We start from the raw sequence: 16,603 nt of genomic DNA, 5'->3' as shown, positions 1-16,603 counted from the left end.
ACAAGACTATTGCTGTCATTTTGCAGAAGAAGAAGCATTTATTTTTTAACACGTACACACACATATGTATATATGCTAATTATTTTTATTACTCAATATATTAGGAAAAGCATTGCACAGAAGTGGGCCAAGGGCAAAATCTTATGCCATGTCAACTAGAAATCTCCCCTTGTAGGACCTTCCATGTCTATTAATCAACAATCTTTGGATTTAATTAATTTTTTTTAAAGAAGCATTTATTAAGAACTACTATGTACCAGGCACTGTATTAAGCACTTTACAAATATGTCATTTCCTCCTAACAGGGTGTAACTATTGTCTCCATCCTGTAAAGCTATTATGTGTCTGAGACTGGATTTGAACTCAGGTCTTCCTAACTCTTGGCCCAGTGCTCTATCCACTGAGACACCAAACTCCCTACTTGCCTTGTCTTAATTGCCCCCATTTTGCAGAAAAAAAAAAGCAGGAAAAGAGAGGTGAGTCAGGTCCGTTGTAGGTAGTGTTCTTTGAATAAAAATGGAAAGCTTCACTTTTCTAACCTCATCACCTCCCATCAGGACTCTGAAACAGCTTCTAATTGGTCACCAACAGATGGATGTAATAACGCTACTGGATGTTTTTGTTTGATTGGTTTGCTTTGCCATAAGGGAGGGGGCTTCTGAAATGACTGCTGGGAAGATAAGAGGCAGTAAAACATTTCTAAAAAATGAACTGGAAACCAAATTCTGAAAGGGGGAGTTACCAGGCTGAGTTGGGATCTGGTTCTCCACCAGGACTCTCAGCTGACTCCCTCACAGTGTAATTGCAGGGAAAGCCCACGGAACCAGGAGTCGGGAGACCTGGGTGAGAGTTCTGGCTCCCCCAATAACTCACTGTGTGACGTTGGATGAGTCATGTTTTCTCGTCTGTTAAGTCTGTTAAGACGTGATCTCTAAGATCTTTTGCAGCTCTCCTATTCTTAGGGTTGGGGACAGCAGGGGCTGGACCCCTGGTCTCCTGCCTCCAACTCCAGTTCTCTTTCCACCATCCCCTTCTGCTCCTATGTATCTCAGCAGGTTTCTATACACGCCTGCACATCTGAGTGCTCCCTTCACCGGCCCTTTCTTTGTTAACCTAGAGAATCAAGACTGGGAGAAAGGCCTCATCTTTGGACTTTGAACTTTCTACGGGGAGCTTTCAGAAGGTTTTTATGCCCCAGAATACAAGCCACTTTCCTTTCCCTGCCCTGTTCAGGCAGGGTAGCAAACAGAACACTAGATTTGGAACCAAAAGTGCTGGGTTCCAATCCTGTTTCTGCCACTTGGGCAACTAACCAGCAGTGAGGTGATACAGAGCATAGAGTGGTAGAAAGAACTGGAGTCAGGAAGACTGGATTTAAATTCAGCCTCAGATATTTACTAGCTGTGTAACCCTGGGCAGGTCACTCAACTTCTGTCTGCCTCAATTTCCTCAACTGTAAAATTAAGGTAATAATACCACTTGTGTTTTTCTCTTTCCCTCCCTCCCTCCTTCCTTCCTTCCTCCCTCCCTTCCTTCCCCCCCACCCTCTTTCTCTCTTCCTTCCTTCCTTCCTTTCTTTCTTGACAATTGGGGTTAAGTGACTTAACCAGGGTGGTCACACTGCTAGTAAATGTATGAGGCTGGATTTGAACTCAGGTCCTCCCGACTGCAGGGCCTGCACTTTATCCACTGAGCCACCTAGATCCCCGTAATTATTATTATTTGCTTACTTTCCCTCTCTGGGATTCAGTTTTTCTCCTTTCAGGCTGTTAGATTAAATGGTCTCTAATGTCTCCTTTAGTGCCAAAATCCTATGATGCCTACCCATAGCTTACACTTACACTGCGCTTTATGACTACAAAGTACTTTTAATCAACAACGCCCTAAGGTAAGTGCACTTAGCCCTTCCACACTGAGACTTTCCCCATCACAGTTCTGATATATCGAAGTTTTGACTTATCACAGGTCGGGATAAGAAATCAAATGGGAATTTTTGGGAAGTTTTACAAAGCTGCAGATGATGCAGAAAAAAACTGTAAACACCCCATAAAAGAAAAAGAACAAATTCAGACTCCCACTCTGGGCCAAAAATTTTAAGAGGATTTTCCAGATTGAGGGGGTGCCTCACCCTAAAACCCTGAGACGTGGAAGGGAGAACTGGAGTATAATTACCACCACTCCTATTGGACAAAGAAATTGGGATGAAGAGGAGCTGGGAGGTACTTTAGAGAGCCAGTGACCCACTCAAGGTCGCACATGTAGTTACATCACAGAGACTGTGAAAGGTTAATTTAAACTTGTTCGAGGTCTCACACGGCTGGTAAACATTAGAACTGGGACTTGAATCCAGGCCCAATATGCACTATTAGGTAACTAAGTGATACAGTGGCTAGGATACCGAGTCTAGAATCAGGAAGACCCAAGTTTCTTACTAGTGTGACCCTGGGCAAGTCTCTTAACTTCCGTCTGCCTCAGTTTCCTTAACAATAAAAAGAGGATAATACTAGTACTTAATTCCTAGGGTTTTTGTAAGGATAAATAATATATATAAAGCCCTCAACACAGTGGCTGGCACACAGTAGGCACTTAATAAATTTTACTTGTGCCATGTTTAATATGTAGAGCCTATATTGGATTGCATGGAGGGGAGGGAGGGGGAGAAAATTTGGAACTCAAAAGCTTGTGGAACTGAATGCTGCAAACTAAACATAAATAAATAAATACATTTTAAAAATGAATAAATACTTGTTCCATTTCCCCGTCTCCACTTTTCCCACCATACTCCTTACTGCTTTTCAGGAAGTAGCCCTATTATTAATAGCCATGCCCCAGATTTGAACCGAGTTTGTTGAGGGCCCCAAAGCAAAGTACTAATCACCCTAAAACCACCATGTGCCATGAGGGCTTAATCACCTCCTCTCTCTAAGCCTCAGTTTCCTTTTCTGTAAAATGAGCCAGTTGGACCGGATGATCTCTAAGGTCTCCTTTGGCTCTCACATTAGAGGATTCCTTTCCTTCCTGGCCCATAGTGAAGCTTTGAGTCACCCTGAAGTTCTCCAGAGAGCTGTCAGCTCTGGGAGCCGGAGGGCATGACTCAGTTACAGGAACATTGGGAGGAGAAGGAACAGAAGAGGAGACGTAGATGGGGAGGACTCAGGTGTCCCAAGCAGCTGTCTTCTCTGGGACAGGGAGGGAAGGGATTTCCTTGTCTCCCAGGCCAGGAGAAAGCTGCTGTGGCTCAGTGCTGGGGACCATTTCCTCATACTGCCCTTTTTTATGAGTTCCAGACTCGAAGTCCTATGTGTCGGGCACACGGGAGTGTCTAGACTGGGGCTGGGGAGCCTGTGGCCTTGAGGCCACATGTGGCCCTATAGGTCTTCAAGTGTGGCCCTTTGACTGAGTCCAAGTTTTACAGAACAAATCCTTTTATTCAGGGGATTTGTTCTGTGAAGTTTGGATTCAGTCAACAAAGGTGAGTTGGTTTGGTAACCTAACCTTCTTCTTAGGTCATTTTGCTCCTTTCCTCATACCTGCAGTCCAGGCATTGCTATGTCCAACCCAATAGTTTAAGGAGGATCATAGCTATGGAACTGGGAGGGAACTTAGAGTTCATTTAGTCAAACCTTCTTACTTTATAGATAAGGAAACTGAGGCCCAATAGGGTTAAATAATGCACCCAAGGTCACTCAGGTAATAATAGAGTTCAGATTCAAACTCAGGTCCTGGGACTTATGGCCTGGGACTTCAGTGCTTTTCCTCCTTATTATGTTGTCACCTTTTGATTGGGAAGGATAGGATCATAACCCTCCTTAGGGCTACCTGCCTAACTTTAAGAGTCAACAGATTTGAGGGGTAATCAAAACTAAAGAAATGAAATTTGAGCCAGGATTTGAACCCAAGTCTCCTGACTCTAACAAGCTGTGTCTCTGTGGACAAGTCATTTTCCCTCTCTGGGTCCATTTCCCAATCTGCAAAGGTGAAGTAGATTAATTCTAAGGTGCTTTCCTGCTCTAAATTTTATGATTCTAGTTACTGAAACAGGTGCACAATTTGCATGTGCCTCATTTGAAGTCCAAATCAGGGTCTGGACAACCTCTCGGAGGCTGGGCTCCTAGGCAGATTGCAGGTGTGTGAGGCCATTGCCTCTTTCTCCCTCCTCCACCCCTCTCAAGGAATAAATGCATTACTCTTTGCTCCACCCTCGGCCTGTCAAGTCAGGCCCTAATTTTCATTTGATGTTCCTCCCCAAAGCCTGCTCTCACATGGAACTACTCCAGCCCCAAGAAACTGTTGGTTCAGCTGTTGACAGCAGTGTTCCTGCACTTTGCAGGAGGCAGTTATGGTACAGTGGAGAGAACACTGGCTCTGGAGGCAGAGGTGGTGGTTGTGGTTGTTTAGTTCTGTTTGACTCTCCATGACCCCAATTGGGGCTTCCTTGGCAAAGATACTGGAGGGGTTTGCCATTTCCTTCTCTGGATCATTTTACAGATGAGGAAACTGAGGCAAACAGGGTGAAGTGACTTACCCAGGGTCACACATCTATGAAGTGTCTGAGGCCAGATTTGAACTCAGTTCTTCCTGACTCCAGGCCTAGCTGGATAAAGCTACTGAGCCACTTAGCTCCCAAGCGTAAGGAGTCAGAGGACCCAAGGTCAAAGCCTACCTCTGACACTAGGATTTTAGGCGAGTCACTTAATCTGTCCAGGCCTCAGTTTTCTCAATTCTAAAATAAGACATGTGGACGACCTCATCTCTGAAGTCCCCTCTAGCTCTAGAGCTAGAGGGACCATCAGAAAGCACATTATCCAACACCTTCATTTTACAGAGAGTTAAAGTCCAGAGAAAGAGCATAGCATGAAAGAACTAGAGTCCCAAGGAACCTCTGAGGCCAGATGCTCCAACGCCCTCACTTTTCCAAATGAGGAAACTGAGGTGCAGGGAAATTAGGTGATTTTCTTAAGGTTACAAAAAGTAAATATTGGAGGTCATGTCCCACAGATCACAAAGCACAGTCAGAAGTACTGATTAGGCGCTAGGTCCAGGGTTTATTTCATTGGGCTGCCCAAGTGGGACTGTGGCATCTGAGGCCACCTCCCGTCACCCTGATCTATATCTTGCTACTGGACCCAGGTGGCTCAAGAGGAGAGAGTGAGGCTGGTGACTTTGCACAGCCCTGACTCACTTAAATCTAACTTGCTTGCAAGTCATGACATCACCTTCCTGAAGTCATGGTCCTCTTTGAGAAGAAAGGACAAACCACCACCACCACCAGTGGCACTGTGATTAGCTAAAGAGGCCATGGTCCATTCATGGGGTGTGGGTGGGGAACCACGTAATCCCATACATATAATCAGGCCCCACAGCCTGCCTATCCCAGCTCTTAAAATCCCCTCTTGGAATATAAGGTACAACTAGTATAGAAAGCTATTAAGTTGTTTGCCCTGGAGCACGGGGGCAAAACCCAGAGGGAATGGTCAATGTAATGTCTTGAGCCCCCAGATACTTTGCTCTTTGGCTCATTTTCTTGAAGGGAGTGACAAATCCCCTGAATAGGGTGAATCCATCAGGAATCTCCCTATATTCCCTCTGTTTAGAGACACTTCTTACTTTTCTAAATGACTTAATTAATGAGGCTCTTTTTTTCTCCCTGGAAGTCCCAGGTCAGAGTCAAAATCCAGAGTTCACCAGCCCCTAAACCCCAGCCCCCCATCCCCTAGCTACACACACACCTTTTCTTCTTCCCTTTCCTTACAATTTCAATTTGACAAGGATTTATTAAGCCTGGGCTGTGTGCAAGGAGCTCTGCTAGATGCCAGAACTATAAAGACAAAATTAAAAATATCTTCTGCCCCCAAGGAGCTCACATTCTACAAAATGTATTCAAGACATACACAGAAAAGTAAAGACAAGATAATGTAGGAGGTAGAGAACCCTAACTGGGAGGGTTAGAAAAGGCTTAGAGTAGAAGGTTTTATCTGGGTTGGGCCTTGAAGGAAGCTATTGATTTTAAGAAAGGACTATAAAGAAGGAAGAAGATTTGAACTCTGGTCCTTCTGTTTCTGGGGCTGGCACTCTATCAACTGTGCCACCATGCAACAGTCCTAGGAAGGAAGCCTAGCCCAACCATAAAGGGCTTTAAATGTTACACTGAGGGGTTCGCCTTTTATACTGGAGGCAATAATTGAGTCTCTGAAAGTTTGTGAACAGAGGAATGATACAGTCAGAAGTCTGCCTTAGGAAGATGGTTGTGGCAGCTGTATGGAGGCTGGATTAGAGAGGGAGAGACTGAAGGCTGGGAGATGGATTAGGATGCCACTGAAATAGTCCAGGCAACAGATTATGAGAGCCTGAAATAGACTGGTGGCTGGAGAAGTGGAAAGAAGGCAACAGATTAAAGAGATGTTGTATGTATAACCTATATCGGATTGTTTACTGTCTCGGGAAGGGGAGGAGGGAAGGAAGGAGGCAGGGATAGATTTTGGAACTCAAAACTTTAAAAAAAATGTCAAAAATTATTTTAACATGTAATTGGGGGAAGTTATATATATATATATATATGTATATATACACACACACATATACATATATATATGAAAGAGATTTGTAGAGTAGGAATTTATTATCCTTGGCAACTGGTTGGATGGAGAGAAGTATGAGGAACAGCAGAGCAGAGCACTGGACCTAGAATCGGAAAGACTTGAGTTCAAATTCAGCTTTACTTACTAGCTGTGTGATCTTGGGTAAGTCACTTAACTTTGTTTGGCTCAGTTTCCTCATCTATAAAATTAACTGGAAAAGGAAATGGCAAACCACTCCAGTATCCTTGCCAAGAAAACCCCAAATGGGGTCACAAAGAATTGGACGTGACTAATTGACTAATGCATACCTTAAAATGCTATAAAAATGCTATCTATTGATGTTATCTGCAGAGAAATAAGTGAATCCATGAGAACTGACTGGTTCCCACTCCTCATAGACTTTGGAACCAAAAAGGATATTAGAGGTCAGCCAATGCCATGTCTTCATTTACAGAGGTGGATATAAGGGGATCAAGGAGGTGAAGTGATTCTCCCAAGGTTCCACAGTAACAGGGCCAGGATTTGAACCCCAGTCCTTCAAATCCAAATGCAGAGCTCTTTTTTTTAGTAGATCTCACTTGCTGTTCCTTTCATCTGACTCTCCATCTCTTTACTCCTCTCATTGACTGTCCCTCATGCTTGGCATGCTCTTCTGGGTTCCTTCAGATCTCAGCTAAAATCCCACCTTCTGCAAGAAGCCTTTCTGGGGCGCTCTCGATGCTCATGCCTTCCCTCTGAGATTTACCCTCCATAGATCTGGTATGGCTGTACATAGCTGTTTGCCTGTTGTCTACCCCATGAGAATGACAGCTTCCTTTTGTACAGGGACTGTTTTTTTACTTTGTATCTCAGGTGCTTAGTACAGTGCCTGATATGTGGTGAATACTTAATAAATGTTGTTAACTCAACCACACTGCCCCTAAGGGCCGAGAATTCATACCTTGTCCTTTTATATCCCCAGCCTTCGGATTCCTTCTCAGAGACATTAGAAGTTTACGGACCCCAGTTTAAGAAACCTTGCCCTAGAGAGAGGAAAGACACAGGCCTCTGCCTACTGAGTGAGCCAGGCTTCCTCACCTCTGTTCCTGAGCCCTGTGTTCCTTAAGACACTTTCACAAAGCTCTTTGTTCTTGGATACCCTCTCCCCACACCCAGGGCTTGGTGTTAAACACACACGAATATTCATTCTTAGAATTCCTTACACAGCCAAGCCCTGGGCATTCAGCCTCAGAGATTGGTTGGTAGGTAGAGGCTTGGCTGGACATCATAGCCACAGGTGCTCTTTCCACCAGATCCCACACCCTTGGCTACCCTGCCCTGTGCCACCCATTCAGGCTCCAGAGGGAGGAACAACTTGTCTACACTGGCCTGGGGGGTAGAGGAACATAAGGGAAAGAGCCTTGAATTGAAAAATTCCCATCCTGTCCCTTGACATAGTTCATTTGGCCTGGGAAGAGGTTTATCCCAAGAAGGAGGAAGGAAAGAAGCATTTATTAAGTGCCTATTACGTACCAGTGCTACGCTAAGTACTTTAAACATATTATCTCACTTGGTTCCCACAACAACTCTGAGAGTCAGGTGCTATTATTTTATAATTTTACAGTCATGGAAATGGAAGCAGACAGAAGTTACTGACTTGCCCAGGGTGATACAGTTAGTTTGTGAGGCTGGATTTGAACTCAGGTCTTCCTGACTCTAGGTCCAGCACTCTATCTGCTAGATCATCTAGCTGCTCAAGTGAAGACCATAGATATCAGAGTGCCTCTTCCCTCAAACCTAGTACTGATGGCAAGGCTTTTCATCACTACTGGGTGAAAAAAAAAATCATTGTTTTCCCAGTTTGGGTCAATACCACCTGGTGAGGGGTGGTGATGCCAAACTGGAGAAGGGGGCAGAATAAAAAAGGCCAGGGCCCATGGAGAACAAATGAAGGGCAGATGCCCTTCCACATGCCAAAAAGCATCTCTGCTGCTAATTCATGAATTTTGCTTTTCCGTACATTTGTGTGTTTTTTTAATGCCCTAGTACATAGTCAATTTTTGTAAAGGTGAGAAAGAAGTATACTACTTTCTGTTCCCATTCAGTAATCTCCACAGGCCTGGCATATCTGACTTTTCTCAAATTCTATCTGGGCTCTTAACTTTTTTTGTTTATATTATTTTGGTTAGATTTTTCTAGCTCTGAGAGGGGTAACATTGAGGCCCCTCACTTTTATAGTCCTACTATCAATTTCTTCTGTAATTCAATGAGCTTTTCCTTTAAGTATTTAGATGCTGTACCATTCAGTGCCTAAGTATTGATATTAGTTCACTGTCTATAGTGCCTTTAAGCAAAATGCAGTTCCCTTTTTCTCTCCTTTTCAGTCAATTTTTTTTATTGTCGTCTTGTCTGAGATCATGATTGCAATCTCTGCCTTAATCAAATGCATTTTTTGAAAAGAGATACACCCCTTTACCTCAAACCACTTCCAAATTACTAATTGCCCCCTTTCCTCATTTTTCTATTCACTAGAGGATTCTAGTTCCCATTTTCTCTCCATGTCTTTTTTCTCCAATGGCTACTAGACAGAAAGAGGAGGAGCAACCAGGATGCTTAGATAATTCACAAGTGGGATATAACCAAGGATCTACTGGAGCCAGAAAGGAACCAATTTCTAAATTTTCAGCATGAGTATGTATATATATATATATATATATATGTCAGTTTGATTTGTTTTGTTGCTTTTCTAGACTTAAGAAAGTGATGAAGAAAATGTTAATATACAGATTAAATTTAAAAGTGTGTTATGCTTACTTTTTTTTCCACCCAAAGAACTGGTTCTTAAACATTTACCAGTATAATTCTGGATATAATTTCTCTGTCATAGAGCCAGGACCCCAGGAAACAGCAGCCTATCTGGGGAGGTGGGCTCAGAAGTACAGCACTCCCTCCCAGCAAAAGTAGTGCCTTACCCTAGGGTTCCCTCACTCTTCGCTCACACCAGATCATATTAACTATATTACCAGCCAAAATCAAGATTGCCGCCTCTACCCAAACTCCAACAGAGCCTGAGTAAGCTCTATATATGAAGTAAGCTTAGTCCCAAATAAGAAATAAAAAAAGATATCTCCTCCCACTTCTCTGCAGAAGGCCGGAGCAGAGTGCTGTTGGTGGGGAATCAAGATGGTGGTAGAACATTGCGAATGGCATCAGATCTTTTTGATAGACTGATAGGTTTTGCTAATTTTTCCCCTCTTCTTCCTGTACTTCCTTTTCAAAATTCTTTGTTATAAGAGATGGCTCTGGGGAAAATCTAGGTGATGGAAAAAACCAAGGACTGAATAAAAATCTATTAAGAAAAGAAATAGCAGGGTACGGTGGGGCTCCATCTGATTCTGGTTTCCCCATTCCAGTGGCTATTAAGCAGAGATAATGGTCCAGAGTGGATGGGGTGATCAGAGTGACACCTTCGGGGCACAGCCCAGGACACCCCCCCCTCCCAAACTATTATCCAGCCTGACTCAGAGAGGGTGGGGTGACTGAAGTGCTCTCACTGCCCCAGGCACTGAGGACCTGTCTGGCCAGTTCCTTATATCACATTGGTATTAAATGTTTAATTCTCTGCCTATACCTCATTTGGGGATGGTTTGGTCTGGATCTGGAGAGGTGCCCCCAGTAAGGGAAAGTACATACTCATCTCCAACTTATTGGTGCAATCCCAGTAACACTTGGTCTATTTTCACCAGGAAGCTCCAAATGGGAGGGTGGGCTATAATAAGATACAATGAATTCTAGGCTTCTCATGCTGAAGTTCATAGGATTGTAGACTTAGTCTTGGAGGAGTCTCATGACCCTTGTTTTACAGATGAGGAAAATGAAAGCCTGAGAGAAGTGACTTGCCCAAGGTCATACAGGTGACCTACAGGAGTTCTCAGAACAATTTTTATTGTTGTTCAGTTATTTCTGTCATATCCGACTCTCTGTGACCTCATTTGGGATTTTCTTGGCAAAGATACTGGAATGTTTTGCCATTTCCTTCTCTGGCTCATTTTACAGATGAGGAAACTGAGGCAGATGAGGTTAAGTGACTTTCCCAGGGTCACATAGATAGGAAGTATGAGACGACATTTGAACCTAGATCTTTCTTTGACTTGCGATCCCATCTGGAGTTTTCTTGGCAAAGATACTGGAGTGGTTTGCCATTTCCTTCTTCAGCAACTTTTACAGATGAGGAAACTGAGGCAAACAAGGTTAAGTGACTTGTGACCCCATCTGGGATTTTCTTAGCAAAGATACTGGAGTGGTTTGCCATTTCCTTCTCCAAGTTATTTTGCAGATAAGGAAACTGAGGCAAACAGGGTTAAGTGACTTGCCCAGGTTATACAGCTAAAGTGTCTAGGTCAGATATGAAATCAGGAAGATGAGTCTTCCTGACCCCTGACACTCTATTCACTGTGCCACCTAGCTGCTGCTCTCAGAACCATCTCAGCTGCTAAAATATCTCTAATTTAACATAGATCTTCTCAGTCACTTGGCTAAGGCTGGTTGAGGAACAAATTTTCTATGGCTACTCTTGGCATCATGGTTCTTTCTCCTCTTGTCCCCACTTCAAATGGAAAAAAACCTAAAACTTTAGGGGAGAGGGGAAGGATGGCTGGTTCCCATCCTTTTCTCCCTATTGCCAGGCTCATTCTGCCCCAGTTTCTCCTCCTTGTCAGAAAGAGGGTTGCCCTATAACTGGTGGAAGTATCCAGAAAAGGGGAATGGGATAGTCCCCAGTGAAAGAGACTTCTCTTTCCACCTACCCCAACACACCAATCATCCCAAATATTCTTGGTAGCAACTCTGCCCCTTTTCCCTCCTTTTATGCCCTGTACTTGGCTCTTTCTTTTCTTCTCCCCTCCCACCCCATGCCAGAGAAGCCTTGAGGAGGTTTCTAGTGAGTGTGAGAACCATGCTGCAAAACTGGCACTGCCAACTTGGTGTCAACTTCCAAGTGAGCAAGTAGGCAGGGCCCTGGGCATCAATCCAGTTACTCTACCTGCCCCCAGCCCAGGGCAATGAAAGAAGACTAACATGACTTGACAGTGTGTGTGTTTGTGTGTGTGTAGCTGCCCTTCTCACTGCCCCATTGCCCAGGCAGGGTGATGAGAAGGGATTTGATAAGGAAAGCAGAGTTCATCTAGTCCAAACCCCTCAGTTTAACCCAGGGTCCCTCTGTAATCCAGAGAGCAGAAGTGTCCTTAGGGTACTTTGGATCTGTGGACAGAGAAAGATGGGTTTTCACTGCTTAGTGGACCACATAGCTGAGGAGGGAATCACAAAAGGGAGAAAAAGAGGCTCTAACAAGCTGCTTAGAAAAAATAAACAACCTAAGGTTTATATATAGTCATCCCATCTACTTCCTTTATCATCATGAGATTAGGGCTGACAGTGAATATTCCTCCTATATTACACACAGAGTCATAGATCCAGAGGCAGAAGGGCCTTCAGAGGCTCTCTAATCCAACCCTGTCATTTTTACAGATGGAGAAACTATGCCTTAGTGACATTGAGTTTCCCAAGATCACACAGGTCTTGTCAGAGGTAGGATTTGAATTCAGATCCTTTGACTCCAAAATCAATGCTCCAACACCCCCTTTCCTCTTTTCTTTTCCTGCCTTCTTTGTGACCCTTTGAAAGAGCCATTGACGTATAGTGTAGTGATCAGATTTGTCACCTGGACAAAAATTTGGGAGGAGAATGTTGGATGGGTGCACAGTAGAATTTGCTCACAGTGCCCATCCCCTTAAGGAGGATTCAGTCTCCCAGGAAAGGGCAGAGCCTTAAAAAAGCATTTTTTCCAGTAAGGAGTTAGCGCTTTAGGACTCTAAACCTGACTTGCAAACTAGGCTAAGCATTACTCTGCTGGGAGTCCTGTCTACAGCCTCACAAGAGTGAGTCACCATCAACTACACACAACCACTGACGTGGGTTAGACCCAAATGGACGGTTGAGCTGGGAAGGCAGGAGTTAGCTCTCTCCCAAGTCTTTTGGGATCAATACTAGTAGTCAATATATCTTGTAGGGCCTGATCCACCCTGGGAAGTGATCACCACCATCAGGGAGGCACAAATCAATTCTCCTTCCCACCAAAAATCCAAATGCCTTCACAATCCAGGCTTTTTCTCTAGCTCCCAGAAATTTCTCTGGCTGGGCACCTTGCTTGGATTGCTCTTTCTCTTCATCTCTTCATGGCTTCTCTGGCTTCCTTCATTTCCCAGCTAAAAATCCCACCTTTCATAGGAAACCTTTTCCAAGTCCTCTCAATTCTGGTGCTATCCCTCTGTTGGTCATTTCCTATTTATCCTGTACATAGCTTGTTTATGTTTTTTTTTTTTTTTTGCACATTGTCTCCCTCATTAGATTTGGAGCTCCTTAAGGGTGAGGACTGCCTTTTGCCTCTCTTTGAATCTCCAGCTCTTGGTACAATGCCTGGCACATATTAGGCACTTAATAAATGCTTACTGATTGACAATCATCCAAAACACATTTATCTAATCAAAGCCCGCTCTGTGCCCAGGAAGCAAAAAAAAAAAAAAATAAGGCACAGTTCCCACCTTCCAAGAACTTAAAAATATATGTAGGAGGGGAGACAAGATATATCTATCTATTTATCTATCTATCTATATCCATATCTGTATAGATAGATGTCGACACATGGGAAAAATTCAAGACAGAAGAGGTGGGACTTCAGTTGGAAATTGAAATAGATATTACCCAGTGGTGATTGTTTTTGGCTGGGGATATGGGGCGGGGTAGATGGGGTGGGGGTGCTGCAGTGAAGGAATAAGGGTAAAGTATATCTTTCAAATACGTTGAAAAATAAAATAAGAAGGCCTTTCTAACCTCTAGAAGTGATTGATTTAATGTAAATCCAAGTTCACAAAATATCTATTTCCTACATCATGGTGTTCAAGGTTCCCAACCACTCCCTTCTCCTGTGCACATCTCAAACTCTCACTCCAGCCTCCCTTGTACTTGTCTCAACACCAAAAGATTTCTGCTTTGTTTTGTTTTTGCCTTTCTTTATGTGCTTGAGGAGCATGTGCCTAGAACAATTTTTTCTGGTTGTTGTTAAGTCATTTTTCAGTCGTGTCCAACTCTTCATGACCCCATTTGGGGTTTTCTTGGCAAGGATACTGGAGTGGTTTGCCATTTCCTTCTCCAGCTCATTTTACAGATGAAGAATGAAAGCAAATAGGGTTAAGTGACTTGCCCTGGGTCACACAGACAGTAAGTGTCTGAGGCCAGATTTGAACTCAAGAAGATGAGTCTTCCTGACTCCAGGCCCAGAATTCTATTCACTTTGCCACATAGTAGGCGTTTAACAAATATTTGTTGACTTGACCTGACTTCACCCAGAAGCCCAGGTGGCTAGTTGCCGACTTCTTCATGTTTAGTGACTGCTGTCCTTCTCTGGTAATGGCACCAAGGACAAAGATGACCTCACATAAGTCAAGGGTAGGAGGGGCCTACCACAGCAGCCACGTGGCTCCCACCCCCTCAGCCTCAGGCCGGCAGGCCTGGTACCTTCCTCTGCCAGCCCACACTCCAGCAGGCTGGAACTCCATACTCACCAGGGGTAAGAAGGTTAACAGGGGGCGGACTCTTGGCCGAGGCTTGAGGGTGGCAGTTCCTGACTCACTCACTGTATTAAAATGATTGTCTCCATAATAAATTCCATCTGGAGGAGATAAAGGAGAGGGAGATGATGAGCTAGAAGATCAAAGACTTTGGGGCACCCCCCAATTGGTATGAACCCACTAAGTTTCCAAATCCGTCCTGGTGAAATTAGAGTCCTGAGGTAGCTCCTGATTTGACTCAGACAATATCATTTCCTCTTACATAACAGGCTTGAGAGGGTAAGAAAGAAGAAGGACACACATGCATACCACTCTGTTTAAAAGAATCCGTAGGGTTGGCCGAAGCTGGCCTGGTCCAGTTGCTTTTTTCTTTAAACATTAAAAAAAAAATGTCTTATTGATGGTTTTTGTTTTAAATAATAACAACAGCTCAAATATAGAACTTAAACCCTTATTTACAGAGAGTTTTACATGCATTATCTCACACTCACAACACAGTAGGTGCTATGGTCATTCCCATTTTCCAACGTTCATATAGATGGAGAGTCAGAGACAGGATCCTTGAGGGAAAGGACTATGTTTTATATTTCTTTCCCTCCGGCCTAGGCACAGTGTCTGGCTGTCCATAGTAGGATACAGAACAGGAAGGGAACTCAGAGGCCATCTAGTTCAATTCCCTCATTTTACAGATAAGGAAGCTGAGTCTCAGGGAAGTGATCTGCCCAAAGCCGCAAAGGTAGTAAGTAGCAGAGACAAGATTTGAACTTAGGTCCTCGAATTCCGAAGTTGGAGCCAATCCCACCCACCCCCACCCCCAGTCCCAGGCCCCCTTTTGGGTTCTTGATATCCCCTGTAACCATATTTGAGGCTGAGATAGGTTAAAGAGCTTGCTCTCGGTCACACAGTGTTAGAGGAAGCAAACCCAGGTGTAAGATTCGTCTGGATGTACCACAAGCCCTCCCTCTTCCCACCCCCGACACTGCACACATATTGAACTTTCTCTTGTAACCAGGAAAAACAGTTAAACAAAAATATCAGATAGCACAAACCCATCTAGATCACAACATGCTGCCTCTGTGCTAAGAAGAGGGAGGCGTGGAACCTTCATTTTCTCTGGCTCCTCAGAGCCCAGCTTCCCTTTAGCAATCTTTTCATTAACATCATTGTACTCACTGTGTACACAGTCCTGCTGGCTCCCTTTCAGTTCATACACACTATTTCTCTGAGTTCCTCATCCTCATTACTTCTTACCACACAATAATACTCCTCTATTCCCTGATGGATGGATGGCCTAGTTTAATAGATGAGACAGGGAGGTATAAAGTCAAAGCCAGAGCTTTAACCGGAAATTCTGGCCCTGGGCCAAACTCAATTGTTGTTGGTGGGGTAGGGTGGTGGTGGTGATGGGAACCTTAGGCCCTAGTTGGGTCAGGCTGGCAGGGAGGGCAGCCAGGCCCCCAGAGAGGCTGATGCATGGTCGATGATCCCTGACTTTCCAACCCCCCAGGAAAAGCTTAGGATGGGATGTGCAACCCAGAAAGGAGGCAGGGGCTTAGCAAGGGAGGAGCAAGTGACAGCTATGCCTTGTGCCATAGGGCTAGCCTGTTCTCTGTCATCTACTGTGTTTGCCTGGGACAAAACCCCTGATGACTCCTCTCTTAATAGCTCTAGTCCAGGCCAATTTCCCTAGATCCTCTGCAATTCAACTTTTAGGGATTTTATAGCCTCATGAAACTTATAACCTGTCTGTCCCTTTCAAGCCTGCAAATGCCCTTCTGAGGGCAAAGCTAAACACCGAGCCCAACTTCCTAGCTGAAGCTTATCTCCTAAAGAGAGAGAAAAACAAGAAAGGGTTTTTTTTTTTTTCAGGTGCTTGAATTTCTAGCTGGGATTGATTAGATGAGAACCCTCTCCTCCTTCCTGGCCTCCCAGACCCTGCCCTACTTAGAATCTGAACCTTACTTTCATGCAAATGTGTTTATCCCCAACACATATATTAGTAAGTATTAGTATCCCAAAGTACTGCCCTTCCTATACCATAATGATACTAATGACCACCTTCCCACTATGGGCAAGCCAACAGACTGAGGCTCAGAGTCACTTGCTTAAGGTCACATAGTAAAGCAGCAGAATCTAGACTGAAATCCCATCCCAGGGCCCTTTCTATTGTCTCAAATGGTGTCCCAGCGCTTCTGAGAGATTCAAGGTCACCGAAGGAAAATTTCATTTGTTAGCCCTATAGCACTAAGAAAAGGAGACCTCTTGGAAAATTCTCAACAAGAGTAGAAACAGATGGCTTAATCTCCAGTTAGGGAGAAAATTCAACTGCTCAGTATAGACTATTTCCTAAGTATTCTAGTTAATCTAGATTTTCCTGTCAGGAAAATTCTCTATACAAGCTGCCCACCAATACTTGGAATG

The 16,603-nt window shown here is 44.1% G+C and overlaps 1 protein-coding gene across 1 annotated transcript in view; it reads right to left on the bottom strand.

The window, feature by feature from the left end:
- C7H6orf132 (chromosome 7 C6orf132 homolog) overlaps positions 1 to 16,603 on the bottom strand; it is a 44,588-nt gene that overhangs the window by 11,216 nt on the left and 16,769 nt on the right. The window contains exon 2 of the mRNA XM_036765829.1: positions 14,177 to 14,283. Coding sequence (XP_036621724.1) covers positions 14,177 to 14,283 — 107 coding nt within the window. The remainder of the gene's footprint in view (positions 1 to 14,176; positions 14,284 to 16,603) is intronic.

The sequence above is a fragment of the Trichosurus vulpecula genome, chromosome 7, assembly GCF_011100635.1.
Source record: "Trichosurus vulpecula isolate mTriVul1 chromosome 7, mTriVul1.pri, whole genome shotgun sequence".
Taxonomy (NCBI): Eukaryota; Metazoa; Chordata; class Mammalia; order Diprotodontia; family Phalangeridae; genus Trichosurus; species Trichosurus vulpecula.
This window is presented reverse-complemented; position numbering and strand designations above follow the sequence as displayed.